Source organism: Carlito syrichta, unplaced genomic scaffold (assembly GCF_000164805.1).
Source record: "Carlito syrichta isolate Samal-C Ts95f unplaced genomic scaffold, Tarsius_syrichta-2.0.1 Scaffold316481, whole genome shotgun sequence".
In the NCBI taxonomy this organism is placed as follows: domain Eukaryota; kingdom Metazoa; phylum Chordata; class Mammalia; order Primates; family Tarsiidae; genus Carlito; species Carlito syrichta.
The window spans coordinates 236879-260798 of record NW_007260577.1 but is presented as its reverse complement, the minus strand read 5'-3'; the positions used below and the strand labels follow the sequence as shown (position 1 = coordinate 260798).

Genomic DNA, 23920 nt, shown 5'->3' with positions numbered 1-23920 from the left:
CTCACCTCAGCCTCCCAAAGGCGCGGGATTACAGGCTGAGCCACCGAGCCCGGCTCCGTCCCTTTACTTAATTCTGGGTTGCGCCCCTTCACCTTTCGCGTAGAATGTTAGATATGATCTTCAGGAAGTCTGCTGATCCTTCAGCACTCACTACATTTTATTGACACTGATGCTGTCCTTGTTTTTCTTCTTTATTGTTCACTACTATATCCCCAGTTTTTGCACAGGACCTGATACATAAGATATGATTAAATTAACGTCTTTTTTTTGTTTGTTTTTGGTAAGGCGAGCCATTCTCCAACCCTTTGGCCCCAGATGGCCACGATGTGGATGATCCTCACTCCTTCCACCAGTAAGTATTGTGTAGGACCATGGGAATGAGCTGGACGATGAGTAGAGCGATCGCTGTGGTGGTAAAAGAATTCTGGCCGGTAGTGGTGGCTCACGCCTGTAATCCCAGCACTTTGGGAGGCAGAGGTGAGAGGATTGCCTGAGCCCGTGGGTTTGAGACCCGCCTGGGCAACGTGGCAAGACCTCGTCTCTACAATAAATAAAGAAATTAGCCGGGCTTGGAGGCATGTGCCTGTAGTTCCAGCTACTTGGAAGGTTGAGGTGAGCTACTTGGAAGAATCCCCTGAGCCCAGCAGGTCGAGGCTGCGGTGGCTACGAGTGTGCCACTGCACTCCAGCCTGAGCGACAGAGTGAGACTCTAACTGAACAACAAAACAAAGCAAAACAACAAAAAAAACCTGAATGCCTTGTCAACAAAGATAGTGAAAACATGGTGCCAGTTGTCCCCTTATCTCTGTGAACCTGCCTTAATAAGACCAATTGCATAAGAGTATTAGAGTGAAAATTCTGGCAGGGAAGGTGTTAGTTTTTAAAAAAATACATGTTGCTTAATTACATATGATATAGGAATAAACTCTTCCCATAGGAAATTAAAACATAGGAAATAAGGCTACAGTTGTCTTTGATAACATCCATAATCCAGTCTGCTTCTTAGAGATAACCTCGTTTTTTTTTAAGTTTATCTTTTTCTTCTATTCTTTTTTTTTTTTTTTTTTTTTTTGAGGCAGGGTCTCACTCTGTTGCCCAGGCTGGAGTGCAGTAGCAATACGGCTCACTGCAACCTCCAACTCCTGGGTTCAAGCAATTCTCCTGAGTCAGCCTCCTGAATAGCTGGGATGACAGGCGCATACCACCACACCTGGCTAATTTTTAAATTTTTTGTAGAAATGGGGTCTCACTATGGCTGATATCAAAGTCCTGGGCTCAAAAGATCTTTCCACTTCAGCCTCCCAAAGTGCTGGAGTTACAGGTATGAGCCCTCTCTCCTACTATTTTTTTTTTGAGTCGAAGTCTCACTCTCACCCAGACTGGAGTGCAGTGGTACACTCACGGCCACTGCAGCCTCTACCTGCTAGACTCAGTTGATCCTTCTGCCTCAGCCCTCCAAGTAGCTGAAACCACAGGTGTGCGCCACCACACCCAGTTAAATTTTTTTGATTTATTGTATAGACAAAGTCTTGCCATGTTGCCAGGCTGGTGTTGAACCTGTGGGATCAGGTAAACCTCTCACCTCCGCCTCCCGAAGTGCTGGGATTACAGGCGTAAGCCACCATGCCCAGTGCCTCCTACTTTTAAAAATTCATTTATACACATACATGCAGATCTGAGGATAACATATCATTGCTTGTCAGTTAAGTGGCATTATGCTGTATATATCAACTTATATTTTTCCCTACTAAATGTCTTGGAGATTATTTTCATAAAACAGCGACAAGGACTCCTCCTTGACCAGACTTTAATCAGGTTCCCCAAAAAGTCTTATTTTTGACCAGGACTTGTTGTTGGCCTGCTGAGCCAAGTTTTTTTTTTTTTTTTTGAGATGGAGTCTCACTCTGTTGCCCAGACTGGAGTGCAGTGGCCGCTCCTGGCCACCGCAGCCTCGACCTGCTGGGCTCCGGCGATCCTTCCACCTCAGCCTTCCGAGTAGCCGGAATTACAGGCGTGCGCTACCATGCCCAGCTGATTTTTTGATTTATTGTAGAGATGAGGTCTCGCTGTCCAGGCAGGTCTCGAACCCATGGGCTCAGGCAATCCACTCACCTCAGCCTCCCAAAGGCGCGGGATTACAGGCTGAGCCACTGAGCCTGGCTTAATTTTTTATTTATTGTAGAGATGAGGTCTCTCCAAGTTGCCCAGGCGGGTCTCGAACCCGTGGGCTCAGGCAGTCCACTTACCTCAGCCTCCCAAAGGCGTGGGATTACAGGCTGAGCCACCAAGCCCGGCAAGATAGTTTTTAATAAAATCTTTCTGGGAAGAAAAACTTGATTAGATATCAAGGGTGGGGGAAGAGGAGCTTGATTCGCTATCTAGAGTGTGGGGGGAGGATTCTCTGTAAACTTGAAGATTTTTTTTTTTAAATTGTAAACCCTCTGGTTTGGGAGGCTGAGGCAGGAGGATCGCTTGAGACCTGGAGTTTGAGACCAACCTAGGTAACACAGCAAGTCCCCATCTCTACAAAAAAAAAAAAAAGTTAGCTGAGTGTGGTGGTGTATGCCTGTAGTCGTAGCTACTCAGGAGGCTGAGGTGGGAGGATCATTTAATTTAACCCCAGGAGTTCGAGATTGCAGTGAGCTAAGACTGCATTATTGCATCCCAGCCTGGGCGACAGAGCAAGACCCTGTCTCTATAAAAAATAAAAAAACTGGCATCAGCAGGCCAAGAAAGAGCCCTAGTCAGAAGAGAGCTCAGAGGAATCTGACTATAGTCAAAGAAGGAGTTGTTGTCAGTATACCAACTAAAATGATCTCTTGTACCATCAGTGTTGTCTGTTCCTCATGTGGAAAACACCATCATTGTTTATTGAGTTAATTCTCCAGTTAATAAACATTTATGTTGTTTCTAACTTATTTTCAAAGCTATAACTGAACCTCTTTTATAGGCATTCTTTTTTTTTTTTTTTTTTTGAGTTGGAGTCTCACTCTGTTGCTTAGACTGGAGTGCGGTGGCCACTCCTGGCCACCGCAGCCTCGCCTGCTGGGCTCTGGCAATCCTTCCGCTTCAGCCTTCCAAGTAGCTGGAACTACCGGCGCGCACTACCACACCTGCTAATTTTTTGATTTATTGTAGAGATGAGGTCTCGCCAAGTTGCCCACGCGGGTCTTGAACCCACAGGTTCAGGCAGTCTGCTCACCTCGGCCTCCCAAAGCGCTGGGATTACAGGTTGAGCCACTGAGCCCGGCCTATAGGCATTCTTATATGCCAATAATTGGCTAAGCTAAATATAAATAAGTGGAATCGTAGGTCGAAGGATATATATACTTAGGGTTTGTTTTTGTTTTTGTTTTTTTTGAGTCAGAGTGTTATTCTGTTGTCCAGGCTGGAGTGCAGTTGCATGTTCACAGCCACTGCAGCCTTGACCTGCTAGGCTCAGACCATCCTTCTGTCTCAGTCTTCCAAGTAGCTGGAACTACAGGTGTGTGCCACCATGCCTGACTAATTTTGATTTATTGTAGAGACGACATATTGTAGAGACAAGGTCTTGCCATGTTGCTCAGGCTGGCCTTGCACCCCTGGGCTCACGCAATCCTCTTGCCTCCGCCTCCCAGTGCTGGGATTACAGGTGTAAGTCACCACACCCAGCTTACACTTAGGTTTTAATAAATACTATCAAATTACCCTCCAAATTGGTTATACTGGCTTACGTTTCTACCAGCAGTTTATGAGAGTGTCCACTTTCCAAATTCTCGCTTATACTTATCAAACTTTTTAGTAGCTAACATTCTGATGCATTAAAGGTGATATATCTTTGTTTTAATTTTTATTGCCCTGATTTTTAGTAACTTTAACCAAGATTTTTACATGTTCCTCTTTCATTTTTTATTGGTTCGTAATTTTTTAAACCTTTGCCTTTTCTTCAAGATCAAAACTTACCAATGAAGACTTTAGGAAACTTCTCATGACCCCACGGGCTGCACCTACCTCTGCACCACCCTCGAAGTCACGTCACCATGAGTAAGTCTTCGCGTTATCTAACCTTTCTCTCACGTTTTTTCTTGTTCTATCTGTTCCTTTTTACTGAACTAGAATGTCTTAGGAGCTGGACAGCTAGTCCTTTTTGGAAACCTGTGGTTATGATTTTCTCCCTGTGGAGCTTGAAGTTCCAGTGATGACTGGGATGCCCTAGGATCTCACTGTTTTTCAGAGTATGATCCATTCTGAGAGTGAACCACTTGTACTAGAGTTGCTGCTGGTGCATATGGGTCTATTCTAGTCCAACACGTTCAGATTCTCTGGGGCAGATACTTGGAGATAAAGAATTCTAATAGTCCCTTAGGTGTTTATAATGCTTTCTAAAGTTTGAGAACTACTCACCTACACATATTAATGGATCTCTGCCTGACTGAAACTATTGCTTTGGTTAGTATTCTAGGATTCTATCCTCAAGGTCACTTCTTGGGGTTTCTGGGGCTGTGACAATATTTTGCTATCAGTGAATTTCTTGTCTTTTCTAGGATGCCAAGGGAGTACAATGAGGATGAAGACCCAGCTGCACGAAGGAGGAAGAAGAAAAGGTGAAGGAAGGGTAGAAGGGTGCTGTTTTTAAGGTAGTGTTTGGGGGAAAGGAGTAGGTACTAATTATGAGGCTAGAGATTGAGATTTTCCTTTGTTGTCTGAGGTTCTCTGCTTAATGGAGAAGAGTGATACTTAGAGTGGCAGTGTAGGTTAGCATGCCTATATTTTAATCTCATCTTCGCCAGTTTTTTGCTGGATAACCTTGGGCATTTTTCTTAGCCTCTCTAATCCATGGATAGAATGAGATCAGTAGTGATAACTCTTATCAGGTTGTTAAGAGAAACATCTGTGGTAGTGTATGTAAACACTTAGCACCAGTGCCTGGCATGTAGTTACCACCCAATACATCTTGGCTGCTGCTGTCGTCATCATTATTACTTATATTGTTATTATTATTTATATGACACTAAACTTTCTGGACCCAGTACTTTGATTTTCCTCTCTTTTGGGGGTGGACCAGCAAGGAATGAGTTATTCTGAGCTGAAATTTTGAAGATGATAAAAGCCTAGAAGATTCTCTGATTGCTGTGTGGAAAAGTCTCTCGTATTTGTAAGGAATTAGTAGAGTTTGGCATTAAAGAGTGTCACTAAAGTGACAGATGGAGTGTCCTAAGGTGGCATTGGAACAGTGTATCTGTGAGCTGGAAGAAGCTGTAATTCTGATTTTGAGAATTATCAAGAGGAGCCCAGATGTTCTATCAGGACAAACATGAACTTTCCCCATAGGGAGCAAGATAGAGATATAGGGAAACAGATGGAAACAGTTCTCTTGACCTTGAGACAGCAGATTGTGAGCCTTATACATCTACTTTTCTCTGGTCACAGTTATTATGCCAAGCTACGCCAACAAGAAATTGAGAGAGAGAGGGAACTAGCAGAGAAGTACCGGGACCGTGCCAAGGAACGGAGAGATGGTGTGAACAAAGATTATGAGGAAACCGAGCTTATCAGCACCACAGCTAACTACAGGGCTGTGGGCCCCACTGCTGAGGCGTGAGTACTAAGGAAACCAGGGCATGGTTCCCTCAATATCCCAGAGTCATACAGTCACAGTATGAACTCTTTCTCTTACTTTCCCTGCTCCTACACTAAATCATTTCAAGAGGTACTTGCCACCCACAAGAAACTGTTCTAATGTGGCCTCTTTCATTATACAGAGACAAGTCAGCAGCAGAGAAGAGAAGACAGTTGATCCAGGAGTCCAAATTCTTGGGTGGTGACATGGAGCACACCCATTTGGTGAAGGGCTTGGATTTTGCTCTGCTTCAAAAGGTGAGTCCCAATGGATGGTGGGGAGTAATGCTAGAGTACTGAATGTTCTTGTATGGACCTTGCAAGGTAAGGAGGAAGACTCCTGTTCGTTCAGTCCATCTAGAGGGGCTAAAAATGGCCCCTCTTTGGGACTAATTGCTACTCATTTTTCAAGTAGCCTAAATTTTATTTCTTGGAGGGGCCTTCCCTGATCACCCAGGTTTGGTTAAGGTCTTTCACTCATCACTTCTTGCTTCCTACACACTTATGTTTCATTTATTGTAGCAGTTACTGTACCTTATTGACATTTAAAAAAAAAATTTTATTTTGAATAGGAGTCACCCAGGCTGGAGTACAGTGGCACGTTCATGGCCACCACAGCCTCTGTTCACGGGGCTCAGGTGATCTTTCTACCTCAGCCTCCCACGTAACTTGAATTACAGGCATGTACCACCATGCCCAGCTAATTTTTTGATTTATTGTAGAGACAAGATCTTGCCAAGTTGCCCGGGCTGGTCTTGAACTCCTGGACTCAGGCAGTCCTTTTGCCTCTATCTCCCAAAGTGTTGGGATTACACGCATGAGCCACTGCGCCCGACTAATGTTATGTGTTTAATTTGTCTTTCTTGCTGTAAGCTCCATTGGAGTAAGAACAGCATCTATCTTGTTTAATATTGTGTTCTTAGTTCCTGGCACAGTATGGTATAGTGGATGCTCAGCAAATATATAACCCCTACTTGCTTTCCCATTAGGTACGAGCTGAGATTGCCAGCAAAGAGAAAGAGGAAGAGGAACTGATGGAAAAGCCCCAGAAGGAAACCAAGTAAGTAAATATTAGGGAAGGCTTGAGAGTTTCAAAAGGTGGGATTTAAGGTAGGAGCACATTAAGCAAAAGAAAAAAAATTATCTTTTGTCATTTTAGGAAAGATGAAGATCCTGAAAATAAAATTGAATTTAAAACACGTCTGGGTGAGTAAAGAATTTCTACACTAGTGACTATGCATTCTAGGTGAGTTGTAGGGAATGTTACCCTCTGGGCAGGATATGCTTCCCCTTTCTCTCAACCTCCTTTCTTCTTTCTTGCCCCCAAACCAATTGATTCTCATAAAATAATAAGACTAAGATATGAACTTAGTTATTTCATGTGTTAATTATGTCTCTTCAGTTAGATTGAAATTTCTTTCAAGCATTGTTAGTGATTAAAAGCTCAAAATTTCGAGTCAAAGAGACTGGGTTTGAATTCTGATGATGAAACCACACTAGGTGTGATTGTAAGCAACTGACTTTTTGCTTGTTCTTCTGTGAAAGTGGGTTAATGTTTACCTCATTAGATTATTGTAGGGATGAAGAGAAATGCAGTACACTATATTCCTATCATATTATATGAGCATGTAATACAGCTATTTTTTCCATCACCATCAACATTACCTTAAACTTCACCTTTCTGACGGTGGGCACAATATGGGCACATAGTGCCCCTGAAAAGACATTTTAGAAGAGTGGATGGGAGCCCAGGCTTTGGAGTTAGACTGCTTGGGCCCCATTCCTTTGCTCTGTTACTTGGTAGCTATGTGACTTTAGGTTGATTCCTTATTTTCAGGCTTAGTAGTCTTACCAGTTAAAAGGGGATAATAATGCCCATCTCATAGGACTCTTGTGAAGACTGAATGAAGCAAAGCATGCATAGTACTTGGCATGGTGGCTGGCACAGAATAAACACTGAAAGGATGGCAGCAGTTATTATAGAAGGTTCTCATTTGCTACATGCCGCTCTTCTCCTTTTTGTAGGTCGCAATGTTTACCGTATGCTTTTCAAGAGCAAAGCATATGAGCGGAATGAGCTGTTCCTGCCAGGCCGCATGGCCTATGTTGTAGACCTGGATGATGAGTATGCCGACACGGATATCCCTACCACTCTTATCCGTAGCAAGGCTGATTGCCCCACCATGGAGGTGAGTGACCAGAGTCCTGAGACCCTATCACATGAGCCTTAAACCTGGGGATCAGTCTTGCTTCTACTCTGTCCCTCATCCATCACATTACCAAGTCCTATTCACTTTTTACGTCCTAAATCTCAATTGAAACCTTTCACTTTTCTCTATCACTACCATTAACATTCTAGTCTAAGCCATAATTTCTTGCTAGAACTATTAAAAGAGGCTTCTGGCCAGGTGCGATGGCTCTTGCCTATAATCCTAACACTTTGAGAGGCTGAATTGGGGGAATTGCCTAAGGTCAGGAGGTCAAGACCAGCCTGGAAAACATAGTTAGACCTTGTCTCTACAACAAAACAAAAAAAATTAAGCCAGGTGTGGTGGCTCATGCCTGTAGTCACAGCACTTTGGAAGGTGGAGGTGAGAGGATTGCTTAAGCTCAGGGATTTGAGACCAACCTGGGCAACTTGGCAAGACCTCCTCTCTACAATAAATCAAAAAATTAGCCAGGTGTGGTGGCATATGCCTGTGGTTCTAGCTACTTGGAGGGCTGAGGCAGAAGTGATGCCTGAGCCTAGCAGGTTGAGGCTGTGGTGGCCATAAGCATGCCACTGCACTTCAACCTGAGAGAGTGAGACTCCAACTCAAAAAAAATTTAAAAAATTAGCCAGATGTGGTGCACACCTATAATTCCAGCTACTTGGGAAGGTGAAGCTGTAGTGTCACTTGAGCCCAGGAGTTTGAGGCTGCAGTGGGCCATTGAGTGTGCCAGTGCAATCTAACCTGGGTGACAGAATGAGACCCTGACTCAAAAAAATAATAAGAATAAATAATAATAATAAAAGAGGCTTCTCATTGGTTTCTGTACTTCCATTCTGGTTTCCTTCCAGTAAGTTATTTATTTTTATTGAGATGTTATTCACAAGCCATAAAATTCATCCTTTTAGAGAGTACAGTTCAGTGGTTTTTAGTATATTCACAGAATTACGTAACCATCATCAAAATAAATTTCAGAACATTTTCATCACCCCAAAAGGAAACCTCATACTTAGTCCCAGCTTCCATTATAATTTTAACATATGGCCAAAGTGATCTTTTTAAAATGCCATCTTTTCTCACCATAGTTTACAAGATTTCAATGGTTTCTCATTGTTCTTAAGATAAAGAGCAAATCATTACCATGGCTTATGAGCCCCTGCAATGTCTGGCCTTTCTAGCCTCTTTTCACCATTTCTCACTGTTGTTTGATCTCCAGCCATCTTGACTTTCTTGAATGTTCTAGATTCATTTTTGACCCAGGGCCTTTGTGTACTTGTTTATCTATCAGGAATGTCTTCTCATAATACCTCCTTTTCACCTAGTTTATTGTAACTCGTCCTTCATTTTGTTAAGAGAATGAATATGCTGAGTGCGGTGGCTCACGCCTGTAATCCCAGCACTTTGGGAGACTGAGGCAAGAGGATTGCTGGAGCCCAGGGGTTCGAGACCAGCCTGGGAAACTTGGCAAGACTTCGTCTCTACAATAAATCAAAAAAGTAGCCAGGTGCATGCCTATATTTCCAGCTACTCGGAAGACTGAGGCAGAAAGATCACCTGGGCCCAACAGGTCGAGGCTGAGGCAGAAAGATTGGACCTGAGCCCAGCAGGTCCGTGAGCGTGCCACTGCACTATAGACTGAATGACAGAGTGAGACTCTGACTCAGAACAAGAGAGAAAGAATGAAGGAATAAATGAAAAGATGCCTGTAAGTTACGATAACCTTTTGCTTCTTGGTGTTTTCAGGCCCAGACCACATTGACCACAAATGACATTGTCATCAGCAAGCTCACCCAGATCCTTTCATACCTCAGGCAGGGTACTCGCAATAAGAAGCTCAAGAAGAAGGATAAAGGTATTTGGAGGGCTAGGGAGAGAATCCTTACCTCTGGAGGGGCGTTTGGGGAATGGAACTAAGATCTCCTGGGGAGATCTCTGTTGCAGCGGGAGGCTCCTGGGGAGCAGAGGAAAATGAGAGCGAGGAAGCATTGGCAAAGAGATGGTTACTTTCGGGCTCTGTCTGCTTGACCTACTTAGGAAGTAGTGGTCAGGGTTGAAGCATAGCTTTTGTCCCACGTTTTGAACAGAATGTATTTAAAGGGGGTATTGAGAAACTGGGTGTAGTGGCTCACTCCAGTAATCCCAGGACTTTGGGAGACTGAAGTGGGTGGATTACTTGAGGCCTGGAGTTCAAGACCAACCTGGATAATACAGCGAGACCCTGTCTCTACAAAAAATTTTTAATTTGTGGGCTGGGTGCGGTGACTCATGCCTATAATCCCAGCACTTTGGGAGGCTGAGGTGAGAGGATTGCCTGAGCCCACGGGTTTGAGACCAGCCTGGGCAACTTGGTGAGACCTAGTCTCTACAATAAATAAAAAAATTAGATGGGTGTGGTGGTGTTTGCCTGTAATTCCACTTCTACTTGGAAGGCTAGGGTGGAAGGATCACCTGAGCCCAGCAGGTCAAGGCTGCAGTGGCCATGAGTATGCCACTGTACTTCAGCCTGGGCGACACATTAAAAAAAAAAAAATTCCTGGGCACGGTAGTATACATCTAGTCCCAGCTACTTAGGAAGTTGAAGCAGGTAGATCTTTTGAACTCAGGAGTTTGAGGCTGCAGTGAGTTGTGCTTGTGCTACTGAACTCCAGCTTGAGTGACACCAAGACCCTGTCTCTAAAAAGTGAAGGGGCATTGAGAGTTGAAGAGGCTAAATGGAAATTAACTCAGGGGTGTGTGTCTGACTCCTCTCTTTACATTTCAGGGAAGCTGGAGGAGAAGAAACCTCCTGAGGCTGACATGAAGTACGTATCCTAGTCCCTGACATCTGATCTGAGGGAGGTGGCTGTGCGTTCTTGTCTGCATTTTGGGGGAGGCCTTGTGAGAATCCTGAAAAATTGTCAGGGAAAGAGTAATTATGAGTGTGTGGCTGTGTTATGGAGCGTGTGTGACTTTGGCCAGCTAGTGATCTATGTTTTCCTAGCATTTTTGAAGACATTGGGGATTATGTCCCCTCCACAACCAAGACACCTCGGGACAAGGAGCGGGAGAGATACCGGGAACGGGAACGTGATCGGGAGAGAGACAGAGATCGTGACCGAGAACGGGAGCGAGAACGAGATCGGGAGCGGGAACGAGAGCGGGACCGTGAGAGAGAGGAGGAAAAGAAGAGGCACAGCTACTTTGAGAAGCCAAAAGTAGATGATGAGGTGAAATATGGGCCCTTGGTACCAGGTGGTAGAGCTGCCCCTTTCTGCCTTCCTAGCCAGTTTCAGGACCCTCCCACTGTATTTACCTCCTGGCTCCACAGTAGCAACAACCCTGGTCAATAAACTCAGGGTAGGAACCATCCTGGAAACGGGGGCAAGTTGAGGTAGGGGTTGATTCAAATGGGAGAGGGATAAGTAGGCATCCTTATGGTGACACTCACCTTAGTTTTTGATTTCTTTCCAGCCCATGGACGTTGACAAAGGTAGGTTGCATTCACAGCATCTTGCATTGGCTCTAGCAGTTGTGCCTTCCCCTGGTCTGGGAGTCTGACCTAGAGCTCAGAGGTGGTGAAGGTGGGATTGGAAGACTTCCTGGTTCCAGGTTCTCATAAGAACCATGTCTTGCTATATGAAATAGAGGATGAGTCTGGAGGTCTTTCCACTTTTCTGGGCAATGGCAGAACATATTTGTTCTTAGGTATAATTCCTGAGGTTCTGAGCAGGTGAGGCCGAGGTTGAGTGTGCAATATTCTGGGAACTCTAGCCTCAGTCTTAATCCGAGTAGCTCATTATTAGAGTTTATTTAAAACTTTATTAGATAAAGGAGTTCTGTTGCCTAAGAAAATATTTTTATGAAATCCACAGGTTGGAACTGTGTTGTGGGAGGGAGGTTGTGAGAACATTGGTTAAAGATCTGAACAGAGTTCTTGTCTTCTAGGACCTGGGTCTGCCAAGGAGTTGATCAAGTCGATTAATGAAAAGTTTGCTGGATCTGCTGGCTGGGAAGGCACTGAATCATATCCTTTAATATGTTTCTGGGTTCCAGAGAACTGTTCTCTTTTTCTTTTTTTTTTCTTTGAGTCTTACTCTGTTGCCCAGGCTGGAGTGCAGTGGCACGCTCACAGCCATTGCAGCCTCAACCTGCTAGACTCAGGCGATCCTTCCACCTCAGCCTTCTAAGTAGCTGGAATTACAGGCACATGCCACCATGCCTGGCTAATTTTTTTTTTTTTATGGTAGAGATGAGGTCTCGCCAAGTTGCCCGGGCTGGTCTTGAACCCCTGGACTCAGGCAATCCTCTCGCCTTGGCCTCCCAAAGTGCTGAGATTTTAGGCTTGAGCCACCATGCCTGGCCTGTTCTTTTATCATTCCAGCTCCACCTGCCTGCCTGTTCCCTCTTAACTACTCACCCCCTCCTTTCCTTTTCTGCTGAGTTCTGATAGGGATGAAACCATACCTTATCCCTTCCCCAGAGGACCCATTCAAGCTCACAGCCATGTCCTTAGAATTTTCATGTTGAGGCTCTAGCCCTTGGCCCTCCTGTCTGAGCTTTAGTGTGGTAGGTGGAATTCTAACTACTGTATTCTTTAACATCGCATATGCTGAAGAAGCCAGAAGACAAAAAGCAGCTGGGAGATTTCTTTGGCATGTCCAACAGTTATGCAGAATGCTACCCAGCCACGTATGTGAGACCCTGTTAAGGAGGGAAGGCTAAGATGATTGGAGAACAAGTTGGGTGGGTGAGGTAGAAATTTGATTTTCTGGGACCTAGGGGTACTTCTTATTTATATGAACTGTTCTGTTAGGCTTTGAGTGGGAGGTCTAGGGGTATGGTCATTCCTACACAGATAGCCTCTTAGTTGGGCAGGTTTCCAGATGAAGTGTAGGTCTGGGTGTGCAACATCTGTTTAACTGTTTTTTCTCTTTAGGATGGATGACATGGCTGTGGATAGTGACGAGGAGGTGGATTATAGCAAAATGGATCAGGTTTGTAGTTAGATGGATGGTGGAGGCCTTTGAGCAGTTACTCTTTCACACTTAGCTACAGCAATAGAAGCAATAGCATTGGGGGTCATGAGCAGCTTAACTGTTTAAAGTCTCTGTACAAGATCAAATGATTTAGGGCCAATATCTGTTTCTTTTTATTTCTTACCACAAAGTGCCAGACTTTGATTCCCATCCTAGGGAGTAAGCAAGCATTAATACATAAGTAAAAAGGGTAGAAGGAATTGCAGTCTTTAGAAAATAATTAAATTTCTGCCAGGTATAGTGACTTAGGCTTGTAATCCCAGCACTTTGGGAGTTCAGGACCAGCCTGGGCAACATAGGAAGACCCTCATCTCAGCAAAAAAAAAAGTAAACTAGTCATGGTGGCATGTACCTGTAGTCCCAGTTACTCAGGAGGCTAAGATGGGAGGATCACTTGATCCCAGGCTTTCGAGGCTGCAGTGTGCTATGATCACACCACTGTATTCTAGCCTGGGTGACAAGCAAGACCCTGTCTCTAAAATAAATTTTAAAAACTGAATTTTATTCTAGCCAAGATTGAAGTTTTCCTTTAAGTCGTTAACAAAATTTTTAAAAAATCCATACCACCATTAATATTAATAATGAAGAAATCCTTTCTACTTTCCTCCTTTTCTCATTGTATTGCAATAATGTGGTTTTATCTTAGAGCCTTGTTTAATCCTGCCCTGCCAGTTATTAGATTTGTGATCTTGCCAAGTTCTTTTACTGCTTATGCCTCAGCTTTCTCATCAGGAAAATGGAGAGAAATATAGTATTGTCTCCACAGACTTGTAAGAATTAAGTAAGGCATATGCTGGTGTTCAGAATAATGCCTGGCATATAGTAAGTATGTAGTAAGCATTTACTATTATTTATTAGGGTAAGATTCATAAGTGGTGAAACCTGGGATTATGGGAGAGTCTGGCTTCAATCATGGGCTAAAATTCTATTTCCACTGACATCTCTTCCTTCCCGGTCCCCTCATTCTATCCTGCAACAGGGTAACAAGAAGGGTCCCTTGGGCCGCTGGGACTTTGATACCCAGGAGGAGTACAGCGAGTATATGAACAACAAGGAGGCTTTGCCCAAGTGAGTTGGTACTTAATATGTGCAGGGGGTGAGGAGGGTTGTGACAGTTTGGTGGACTAGCCCACATCAGGTTAGAGGGTACAATCTGGCAGAGGTATTCCCATATAGGTTCTTTGTCCACAGGGCTCTGGGAAAATCTTGCTACTGCTATGCATCCTCTGACCTTCTTCTTCTGGCTGTGCTTTTACTTCAGGGCTGCATTTCAGTATGGAATCAAGATGTCTGAAGGGCGGAAAACCAGGCGTTTCAAGGAAACCAATGACAAGGCAGAGCTTGATCGCCAGTGGAAAAAGATTAGTGCGGTATGTGGGACTGCAACTCTGGGTGGAGGGTTTCAGCTGGGGGAGTAGACAATCACCAGCAGATCTAGGAACAGGCAGGGGGTTGGAGAGCCACTGGAAGGGAGGGAGGGATAAACCTTGGGCCTCAGGTGAGCTTAGCCAGGCAGCTTGATTATAGATTATCACTATTCTTTCTGCAGATCATTGAAAAGAGAAAGAAGATGGAAGCTGATGGGTGAGCAGCATTATTCTTCTGTGAGTCTGGTGAGAATTGCTTAACATACTGATCTTATACTGACCATTTCTCTTTCTATTATAGGGTTGAAGTCAAAAGACCAAAATATTAATCTTCAGTTCCAAGCAGAGAATCTCCACTAGGATATGCTCCTGACTGCTTTCTTTCTACAATTTCCAGACCAGGTTGCAAGACACTTTTGTGAATGTATATAAAATTTTATTGTATAATCATTTGATTCCATTAAAATTGGTTAACCTACTATCTTGTCTATGTTGAGCATCTGCCCTCCAGGGCCCCTGGAGTACCAAGAAGGCTAATTCCACTGATTGTATAAAAGTACACACAGAAAGTCATACCAGTCCTTTCCTGAGCTGTTCTAAATTCCTGAACACCAAGGATTTTACTAGCCAGTGTGCCTAGTGGAGAAGGGAATAATAACCCTTACAGGTGGGCAAGAGGTGGAGAGGTACACAGAGATGTTTGGTCTCAAATGTCAAGATTCATTCAGGCCCATCTGGGGGCCTAGTCCCAGGACAGAGATTGCCTGGGGATTAAGGTCAGCCCAGTAGGTGGCCAGTGTGATTCCAAGGCTATGCAGGACTGGGCTCCGGGTGAAGACATCTAATGAAAGTAACTTGTGGGTGAGAACAAAAACCTATTACGAGTTTGTACACTCCTAGCTTTAGTAATGCTGAGTAGTAATCACTGCCTCCTTAGCTGAAAGGATAACCTTGGGGAAGTGCTTTGGGGTTAGAACTGGTGTAGCCTGGTCTTGCAGGAATTCCTATCCTAAGGATTTAGTGTCCCTCATCACCCTGAAACATTTGTCAAGGTCCAGAGTGGGTGTAGGTCCACCAGACCTTGAATCATTCCATCACCTACCCTATTCTTCCTCTCTGCTCATTGCTAGCACTTTCATCTGGAAGTTCATCATTAGGGGTCGCCACTTGTTTCTGGCTAGATGCCAAGCTGCTACTGATTACCCTGAGTTCAAGACCTGTGGGCTCACCATATCCAAGGAAAGGTAGAAGATCACCTTAGCCATTGCCTTTGGTCATTTTCCCCTTGATAGAATAGGGCTTTTGAGGAAGCCAGCTTTGTGCATGGCGCTTCAGAGACTGAAATTGGGCCTTGTTTGCAACAGCATTTCAGACGCCCTGGTCCCATGGTTGCAGGTAGTAGTCCCAATGAGGAAAAATGTTGCACCTGAGACATGGCTCCAATGAAAATACCTGGAAGGTCACTAAGAGAAAGACCTGGGTGTTAAATGTTGGTTTGAAACTCAGTTTCTGCAAGTACCTCCAAGCCTCGTGGATGTCCAGAACGTCAGCTGTCATGGCTATTTTCCTCCTAAGCGATTCCTTGGTAACTCAGCACTGTTGTTCCTACCGGCTGAGGGTCTAGAGCCAAGCTGTAGGAACAGCGAGGCAGGGCGCTGTTCCTTTGGCCACGAAGACAGGTGTGGACGGCAGCAGCTTGAGCGTTTGTGAGCTGCCCGTGTGTTATCTTCTCGTGGTGTGGGCGTTTCCAGCTTCCTGACAACCCTGGTTGTCGCTTGACAGAATCTTGGGTTTCACCAAGCCACGAACGACTATCCTGAGGGCATTACATCTGTCCACATGGAGCAGGATGGGGGAAAGGACTCAGGCAGTTCCCAACTTTAAGTGAAGTGACTAGGGAGGGACGACACTGACGGTCTCACCGCCCGGCTAGCCCAAGCGCGGGCCGCCAGGACTAAGCAGTAGCGGACGTTGGGGGCGCGGCCTCTGCCGTGTGCTCCACCCACCCCAGCAGCTGCCCGGCCGCCCGCCCGCCTCTGGGTGACCGAGAGCTCCCAGGCACTTCCGGCCCCGCCCCCGAGGCGGAAGCGGCGCCCTGGCGGCTCCTCCCGCTCTGTGGCTGTTTCCTGGACTGACGGCGCTTCAGTGGCGCGGCCCGGAATCCTCCCGAGCATGGACAGCACGTGTGAAGAGAGGCCCGCAGAGGATGGGAGCGACCATGAGGACCCTGACCCCATGGAAGGCTCGGCCCGGATCCGGGACACCCCGGAAGACATCGTGCTGGAAGCGCCGGCCAGTGGGCTGGCGTTCCACCCGACCCGCGACCTGCTGGCTGCAGGGGACGTGGACGGGGACGTGTTCGTGTAAGTACGGGGCTGAGCCGGGGGCGCAGGGTCCGGAATCTCCCCAGGGATGGAGCTGGCCACAGGAGAGAGGAGGAGAAGTTGCAGGGAGAACGATTTTTGCAGGACTCATTGGTCCGATTCATTCAATAACATTCGGCTTTAAACAAATTGCCACACAAATCTCTTGAAAGAACTTAAAAGTAGGACAACCTGGAACGTCGTGCGGAGCCCAGAGACCCTAGGAGGACAAGAATATGTCTTAAGACCTTGTTATTACCCACCGGATTATTATTATATTGAGCCTGAGACAGCCACAATGGGTTCCTTGCTCCTTTAATCTTTCAGAAACTAAAGTCCTACCAGGTACTCCCTTGATTTAAAAAACACTTCAGTGGTCTACTTTTAAGTTTTAATACAAACGTTTTAATTTGGTTTTCAAGGCCCTATCTGGGTCTTGTCTTTTACTGTGGTCATTCATCCATACCTTTTTGTTTGCTTGTTTAATAAATATATATCTTGAAGCCTCAGTTCCTTTGCATGGGCTATTTCTTCTGCCTGGAAAACTCCTTTCTCCTCACTTTGACTTACTATCCCTGATTTCTCATAATCTCTTCCCTTTTCCTCCATGCTCCAGACTAAATTAGGTTGCTTGTTAGATGCTGTCATGACATCAGGTGCCATGGTACCTTTTCTTCAGTTTGTAATCAATCACACATCTGTCATGTAATTATTTGAATGCTCGTCTCCTTTGCTAAAGAAATGCTATTCAAACTTTTTTGACCTTGCCCCACAGAAAAATATCTTTTACGTTATATATGATGCTCTCTGATGCAACTTCTGGTTTATTTTATTCTACTGTTATTGTGCACACACACCCAAAATGCTGATTGCAACTTACTAATAGGTTGTATGACTGGAATTTGAAAAACCCTGTTCTAGAATGTAATCTGTAGGCTGTTTTGTTCTTTATCTTCCATCTCTAGTCCAGGGCAAGTGCTCAATACATGTTCTATTTTTAAACAAAGGACATAGGCTGGAAACAGTGGAAAGCCATTGAAGGTTTTAACCAGGAGAGCTGTGCTTATCAGATTTACTTACTTAATTTAAACCCCAACCCATCATTAGCTGTAATAGCCTTGGGCAAATTTCTATATTTTCATCTTTGAAAAGGAAAAACTATCTACCTTGCAGAGGGGACAAGTGTTCAGTACAGTGCCTGAGCAGTTCTTTTACTATTATCCATATTTACAGTGTCAGATACTTGGGAGTGGCTCTATACCTCCACCTTTCTTTACATCCCCCATACCTTTGTAGCTTGTCTCGGAAAAGGTTTCAAGAACACTCCTTCCCCACCCTTGGCCACTGCCTTCTGGTGGGCCTCTGACTTCTTCAGTGACCATGCTGAAGAAGTTCTTTGTCCCAGAGGATTAAATTGAGACTTCTGCTTGGCCCATCTTGGTTCATTTATGCTACTCTCCCCAGCTACTTGAACCCTTCTCATTCCTTCTCTCTGCTCTAGAAGGGACGTTAATGTCTGCCTCCAGTGTTAGTTGCCAGGGTTGGCCTCAAATCCCTGGGCTTAAGCAATACTCTCAGCTCTGCCTCCCAAAGTACTTGGATTACAGGGCGTGAGCCACTGGGCCTGGTCCAGTGTCTGCCTCTTGCTCTCTGCCACTTGTAGTTACTTATTCTTCATGATCCACCTCATGTTACCACGTTAGTTAGCTTTCCAGGGCTCTCTTCTCCCTTCCCAAGTATTCAGCCTGTCAACGTTTATTAAACTACTCTTTCATAGTGCAGAAAACAATGAGCAGACCCAGTTCTTCCTGCTTGGAACTCACTGGCAATCAGGCATTTATTCATTCTGCCCTTTTTAAGCATCTGCTTTGAGGCAGAAACTAGGGACATCCTCTGGATGGGTACTTGTCTCAAAGCTGTTTACAGGCTGGTGCCTCTGCTCCACTTCCATTTTGATCTTGCCTCTTTTTTAGCATGTAGTCTCAACGTGGTATAATTAATTGCAGCTTTCTCTAGCTCCTGCAGAAATGAAGTGTAAGAGTCTACCCTACCTTACTGATTTCTACATTTCCAACTTCTGGGGTGAGCCTTCTGTCATACTCTACAGTGGCCCATACCCAATCTTTCTTAAGGCTGGGGCTTTCAAAGATGAAGAGGGGTGAGGTAAGGTCACAAAGAAATCTTGAGCAAATGTACCTTAAATTAGTGCATATTGAATGAAAACAAAACCTAACATTTGAAACTCATTGAAAATGGAAGAATTGGGCACTAAGCTTTTTGGACTTAAGAGATATGCAAGCAGGAACTCCTAGGTAGGTGGGAACGTTCATCTAGCTGGTCTCTACACTCAGTGTACCCCAGGTGGGGTCTGGGGGCATTCATCCTCCTTTCCCCTCTCTGCAGCTTTTCTTACTCTTGCCAAGAGGGAGAAACCAAGGAGCTCTGGTCATCAGGTCACCACCTCAAGTCCTGCCGAGCTGTGGCCTTCTCTGAAGATGGGCAGAGTGAGTAAAGGGGAAGGCAGCCAGCAATGTGGTGGAGGGAAGTGGTGAGCAGTATCATGACCTGAACACCTTTTCCCCAGAACTTGTTACTGTCTCCAAGGACAAAGCCATCCATGTTCTAGGTGTGGAACAGGGCCGACTGGAAAGACGTATTTCCAAGGCTCATGGGTAAGGGGAGCCAACTGTGTGTATGTGGTGGGAGGTGCGGGGTAAGACAAAGAAGCTCCAAGAAATTCTGCATCTGTCTCCAGTGCCCCCATCAACTGTCTGCTGCTGGTGGATGAGAATGTGCTGGCCACTGGGGATGACACAGGTGGTATCTGCCTCTGGGACCAGCGCAGGGAGGGCTCTTTAATGGATATGCGGCAGCATGAGGAGTACATTGCGGACATGGCTCTGGATCCAGCCAAGAAGCTGCTGCTGACAGCCAGGTACACCCTCAAGGCTGCCTCTATTCCCCCTCTCCCCCTTAAACATCTTCCTCAAAGTGAACTTGTGGCTAAGCCTGTTGCTCTATTCTCTACAGTGGGGATAGCTGCCTTGGCGTCTTCAACATCAGGAGACGTCGGTTTGAGCTGCTCTCAGAGCCTCAGTCTGGGGACCTGACTTCTGTTACCCTTATGAAAGTACAGCTGAGTATGGTGGGATGGGGGTGTGTGCGCTAGGGGCATGGTCTGAGGCAGCTTTACAGACATGGTTTGCCTTATTTCCCTGCAGTGTGGGAAGAAGGTGGCCTGCGGCTCCAGTGAAGGTACAATCTACCTCTTCAATTGGAATGGCCTTGGGGCCACAAGTGACCGCTTTGCCCTGAGAGCTGAGTCCATAGACTGCATGGTTCCAGTCACTGAGAGTCTACTGTGCATTGGCTCCACTGATGGAGTCATCAGGTAAGGAAAACCAGTACATCCTTCAGGTCACAGAAGGGCAGGCCCAGCTACCAAGTACCCAACACTGTTCTTTTCCTGCCCAGGGCTGTGAACATCTTGCCAAACCGAGTAGTGGGCAGTGTCGGCCAGCATGCCGGAGAGCCTGTGGAGAAGCTGGCTCTTTCCCACTGCGGCCGCTTCCTGGCCAGCAGTGGCCATGACCAACGCCTCAAGTTTTGGGACATAGCCCAGCTGCGAGCTGTGGTGGTGGATGACTATCGTCAGCGCAAAAAAAAGGGACGGCCACTGCGGGCCCTGAGCAGCAAGGCCTGGAGCACTGATGACTTCTTTGCAGGACTGAGGGAAGAGGGAGACGACTCCATGGCTCAAAAGGAAAAGGAGAGTGACGATGACAGCGACTGAGGGGATGAACTGGATCTCAGGACAGGTCCCACTGGGCAAGACTCTTCCTGGACTGGATCCCCAGAGACAATATGAATTTATAATATCCAATTGCACAGCACAAGAGAATGCACTCAGGGCACTGACATGGGGAAGCACTTGCCCTGCAGTGGCTACTCTGCTACCAGTAAGATAAACCCTAAGTTGTGGGCAAGACAGCACAGACACAACTATATATTAACCAGGGGTTTAATATAAATACAACCAGCATAGAAAAAGTCAAAACTATACATAAACCAAAATCCGAATGCCACGTGGTGGGGAGAAAAGGTGGAATTTCTGACCTTTTGGCTCAGTTACCCCCCCCATAAAAACCCAGCAAAGAGGACAAATCAGGAAGATAATGAAGATTCATGCCAAGCTGTGGGAGAGGGGGGGAAGTTATTAGGGTGAGTCAGAGGTAATGGCCAAGGGAGATCACAGGGTCAGGTCAGAATCTAGGCTGGGAGGGGGAGGGCAAGATCCCTCACCAAAACTTTAGCTAAAACTGAGCTACCACCAGGTGTGATGGGGCCTGCCCCAGCAGGGAAGTTGTATCAGGCCTGGGGCAGGCCTATGTGTCCCCCCTTTTGGGGTCAGATAGTGATCACCCAGGCCTGCTGGGCTGGACAATGACACAGGCTCTGCCTACCCATTAAAGCTGCCTGTGGAGAGAGAATGGGGTCACTGCTTAATCATGGTACCTGCCTCAGCCCCAGCAGCCCACAAGAGGCTGGCCCCAGACTCACTGAGTGCCTCTAGCAGCTGTGCAGACACGGCATCTTTGGCCACCTCATGCCCATCCTGCCCATCATACCCATCTGGGGACAGCACAACCCAGATGAGGCCGCTGAAGGGCACTGGGTGCCCAGGGATCACCACTTGGTACCAGAAGTGGTACCAGCCAGCAGGTCCTGTACCCAGACATTTGGTGAGGAATACTGGGCTGCCCAGCTTCATTCGTTGACACAACAACTGCAGGGTAGCCCTAGCCCCTTGGGACCCTAGCTTGTCCCTGACCAGGGCCAACTGGCTGCCCTCAGGCTGTGGGGACCGCAGGGAGGGACCTACAAGCTGCTGACGGAGTCGCTGCTTCACATCTGGCTTGAGCCATTCCACAGCCACCTTCTCTCCACAGAGGTGTGACTGCCCTGCAGGAAAAAGGCAGAGATAAGGGCAGGTCTAAGCCCTGGGCCAACCTTCCAGACTACTGAACCCTTTGGAGCTACACAAGCCTTTTATTTTTAGCCTCCCCACTTCCTGGTAGTGTGACTTTGGATAAGAAAAGGGAGCTTTTTCTAGGCTTCATTATTTATAAAAAAGGTATAACACAACTGCCATCTTCCAAGGTTCCTTGGAGAGGAGTACTGGATATGCAGGCTTTGTCTACCTCAACCACCATAATAGCTAATGTTTACTGTAAATACTTACTATGAATCAGGAAATGTGCTAAGTACCATATGCCCATTAAATTACTTATTCTCACAACGGGTCTGAGGAGCAGGTTCTACAGTGGATAAAAGGCTGCCCTCAATTGGATTCCCTCAGGCAAGTCAATTTCTCTGATAACAGTTTCCTCTCTACAGAGGCTGTGACTTTTTCTCTGGAATGCTGAGGATTAAGGTGGGAGATAATGCAACTGGGAGCTGTTGCAAATTCAGATTAAGTAGTGGTGGTAGCGCCACTGGAAACTTTTTTTGAGTTGGGGTCCAACTGCCCAAGCTGGAGTGCAGTGGTGGCTCACCGCAACCTCCAACTCCTGGGCTCAAATGATCCTCCACCTCAACCTCCCAAGTAGCTGGGACTACAAGCACACACCACCATGCCCGGCTAATTTTCAGATAAAATTTTCTGAGCCAGGCAAGGCGGCTCAAGTCTGTAATTCCAGCACTTTGGGAGGCTGAGGCGAGAGGACTGCCTGGGCCCAGGGTTCGAGACCATCCTGGGCAACTTGGTGAGACCTCGTCTCTACAATAAATCAAAAAATTAGCCAGGCAGGGTGGCGCACACCTGTAGTTCCAGCTACTTGGAAGGCTGAGGCAGAAGGATCACCTGAGCCCAGCAGGTTGTGGCTGCGGTGGCCGTAAGCGTGCCACTGCACTCCAGCCAGGGCAACAGAGTGAGACTCCGATTAAAAAAAAAAAATTTTTTTTTGTTGAGAGGAGGTCTTCGCTGTGCTGCCCAGGCTGGTCTCAAGCAGTTCTCCTGCCTCAGCCTTCAGAAGTGCTAGGATTACAGGCGTGAGCCGCTGCGCCCAGCCAGAAATGTTTAAAATCTGAAGATCAAATAGTGAAAGGTCGCAAACTAGCACGCTTAACCCTATAATTGTGCGACTTCTCCCGCTATGCTGAAGCCTAAGTGCCTGGCAGAACGCGTCTGGCCCCAACCAGTCGCCCTCCCGCAGCCTACCTTCCATCAGGGTCTTTTTGGCCATGGCGGCGGCGCGGTGCGAGCCGAATTTGAGCAGTGCAATTTGCGCGGGCGCCAGCCCGGGGCTGGGCAGTAGCCGCGCCTCCTGCAGGCCGGGACCCAGCGGCTGCAGCGCGAGCAGCAGGGCGCGGCGGCTCAGGCTCGGCGGCAGCCCGTCCACGCTCAGCTCGCACTTCTCCGTGCTGCGGCACACAAGCAGCGGGCAGGACGGCCGCAGTGGGTGGTTGTGCAGCGTGGCGATGGCGGCCTGCGCGCCGCGCCGCGAGCTGTAGCGGGCGTAGGCGAAGCCGCGGTTGAGGCCGCTGAAGGTCATCATCAGGCGGAACTCATAGAGGCGGCCCACGCGCTGGAACAGGGGGATCAGCTGGTGCTCGTACACGTCTTGGGGCAGCCTCCCGATGAACACCTCTGACCCGGCTGGCGGCGGGCTGCCCACCCAGCCTAGAGGAAGGGGTTATAAAGGCACACCGTCATCCACTGGGATGACTCCGAATTCGGAGGCTGCCGACCCAGCATGCGGGGGCGGGGAGCGGTGTGTGCAAACATCTGTATAATGGGTCCGACATCTGTAACTGGGTCGTTGGAATAACTAGGCTTTCGGATTGGCTCCCTTCCTCGACGGGGCGGGTATGGGGAGGCTGAGCCAAATTTCCTCATCTGCTTGGGGGTGAAAACGTGGGTAGTTCGGAGTTTCTGATTGTGGAAGCTCGGGGCAGTCCCCTCCCCTGAAGAGGCTGGTGGGGGCCGTCGAGGTTGGCGTAGCCCAGCAGGCGCAGGGGCTACCGTACCTGGGGGTGGCCCGCCATACTTCCTTTGCCCGTTCACCTGCACCAGGCGGATGCCCGTCTCCCTGACCCATGCCTCCAGCGCTGCCTTGTTCTCTGGATTCACCCTCTCGCACCATAGCTGGGAGGAAAAAAGGTTGGCATGGCGGTCCGCCGAGCCGGACCGCAGTGTCGCGATGGGTCTCGTTGACGCTCAAGTCGACAGCCACTTACCTCATACTCCCGCTTGGTCTGCATGGTTCTCCCGCGGGCTCGCTCGTACCCTCTTTATAACTTCCTCCCCGCCTCAGCCTCTGGAAGCTTCCCTACTCCTCCACCCAGCGAGCTCTCATTGGCTCGGC

General features: G+C 47.1%; 3 protein-coding genes across 5 annotated transcripts in view; 2 read left to right on the top strand and 1 right to left on the bottom strand.

Moving 5' to 3' along the window:
- The window catches only part of IK (IK cytokine, down-regulator of HLA II), a 15130-nt gene extending 459 nt beyond the window's left edge, over positions 1 to 14671 (top strand). Inside the window, exons 2-20 of one of the 3 annotated variants that reach the window (XM_008074531.1) lie at positions 286 to 352; positions 3931 to 4023; positions 4524 to 4583; positions 5410 to 5577; positions 5742 to 5856; positions 6588 to 6658; positions 6758 to 6804; positions 7624 to 7787; positions 9552 to 9660; positions 10570 to 10609; positions 10789 to 11014; positions 11259 to 11277; positions 11733 to 11811; positions 12396 to 12476; positions 12724 to 12781; positions 13803 to 13891; positions 14085 to 14193; positions 14373 to 14407; positions 14492 to 14671. In XM_008074531.1, the coding sequence (XP_008072722.1) occupies positions 286 to 352; positions 3931 to 4023; positions 4524 to 4583; positions 5410 to 5577; positions 5742 to 5856; positions 6588 to 6658; positions 6758 to 6804; positions 7624 to 7787; positions 9552 to 9660; positions 10570 to 10609; positions 10789 to 11014; positions 11259 to 11277; positions 11733 to 11811; positions 12396 to 12476; positions 12724 to 12781; positions 13803 to 13891; positions 14085 to 14193; positions 14373 to 14407; positions 14492 to 14519 (1658 nt within the window). In that variant the 3' untranslated portion in view covers positions 14520 to 14671. Of the gene's footprint in view, positions 1 to 285; positions 353 to 3930; positions 4024 to 4523; positions 4584 to 5409; positions 5578 to 5741; positions 5857 to 6587; positions 6659 to 6757; positions 6805 to 7623; positions 7788 to 9551; positions 9661 to 10569; positions 10610 to 10770; positions 11015 to 11258; positions 11278 to 11732; positions 11812 to 12395; positions 12477 to 12723; positions 12782 to 13802; positions 13892 to 14084; positions 14194 to 14372; positions 14408 to 14491 lie in introns of all 3 variants that reach the window. The other 2 variants (XM_021707270.1, XM_021707271.1) reach the window with 2 other exon arrangements.
- Positions 14672 to 16362: 1691 nt separating this feature from the next.
- On the top strand, positions 16363 to 20638 carry WDR55 (WD repeat domain 55). Its single transcript, XM_008074529.1, has 7 exons — positions 16363 to 16553; positions 18957 to 19057; positions 19138 to 19225; positions 19309 to 19488; positions 19584 to 19683; positions 19775 to 19944; positions 20028 to 20638. Exons 1-7 carry the CDS (start codon positions 16363 to 16365, stop codon positions 20344 to 20346), a joined length of 1149 nt encoding a protein of 382 aa, XP_008072720.1. The 3' UTR covers positions 20347 to 20638.
- On the bottom strand, positions 20559 to 23860 carry DND1 (DND microRNA-mediated repression inhibitor 1). The gene is made up of 4 exons (XM_008074530.1): positions 23793 to 23860; positions 23583 to 23700; positions 22774 to 23235; positions 20559 to 21515 (listed from the first exon to the last, which is right to left on the bottom strand). Exons 1-4 carry the CDS (start codon positions 23814 to 23816, stop codon positions 21049 to 21051), a joined length of 1071 nt encoding a protein of 356 aa, XP_008072721.1. The 5' UTR covers positions 23817 to 23860; the 3' UTR covers positions 20559 to 21048.
- Between the last annotated feature and the right edge of the window lie 60 nt (positions 23861 to 23920).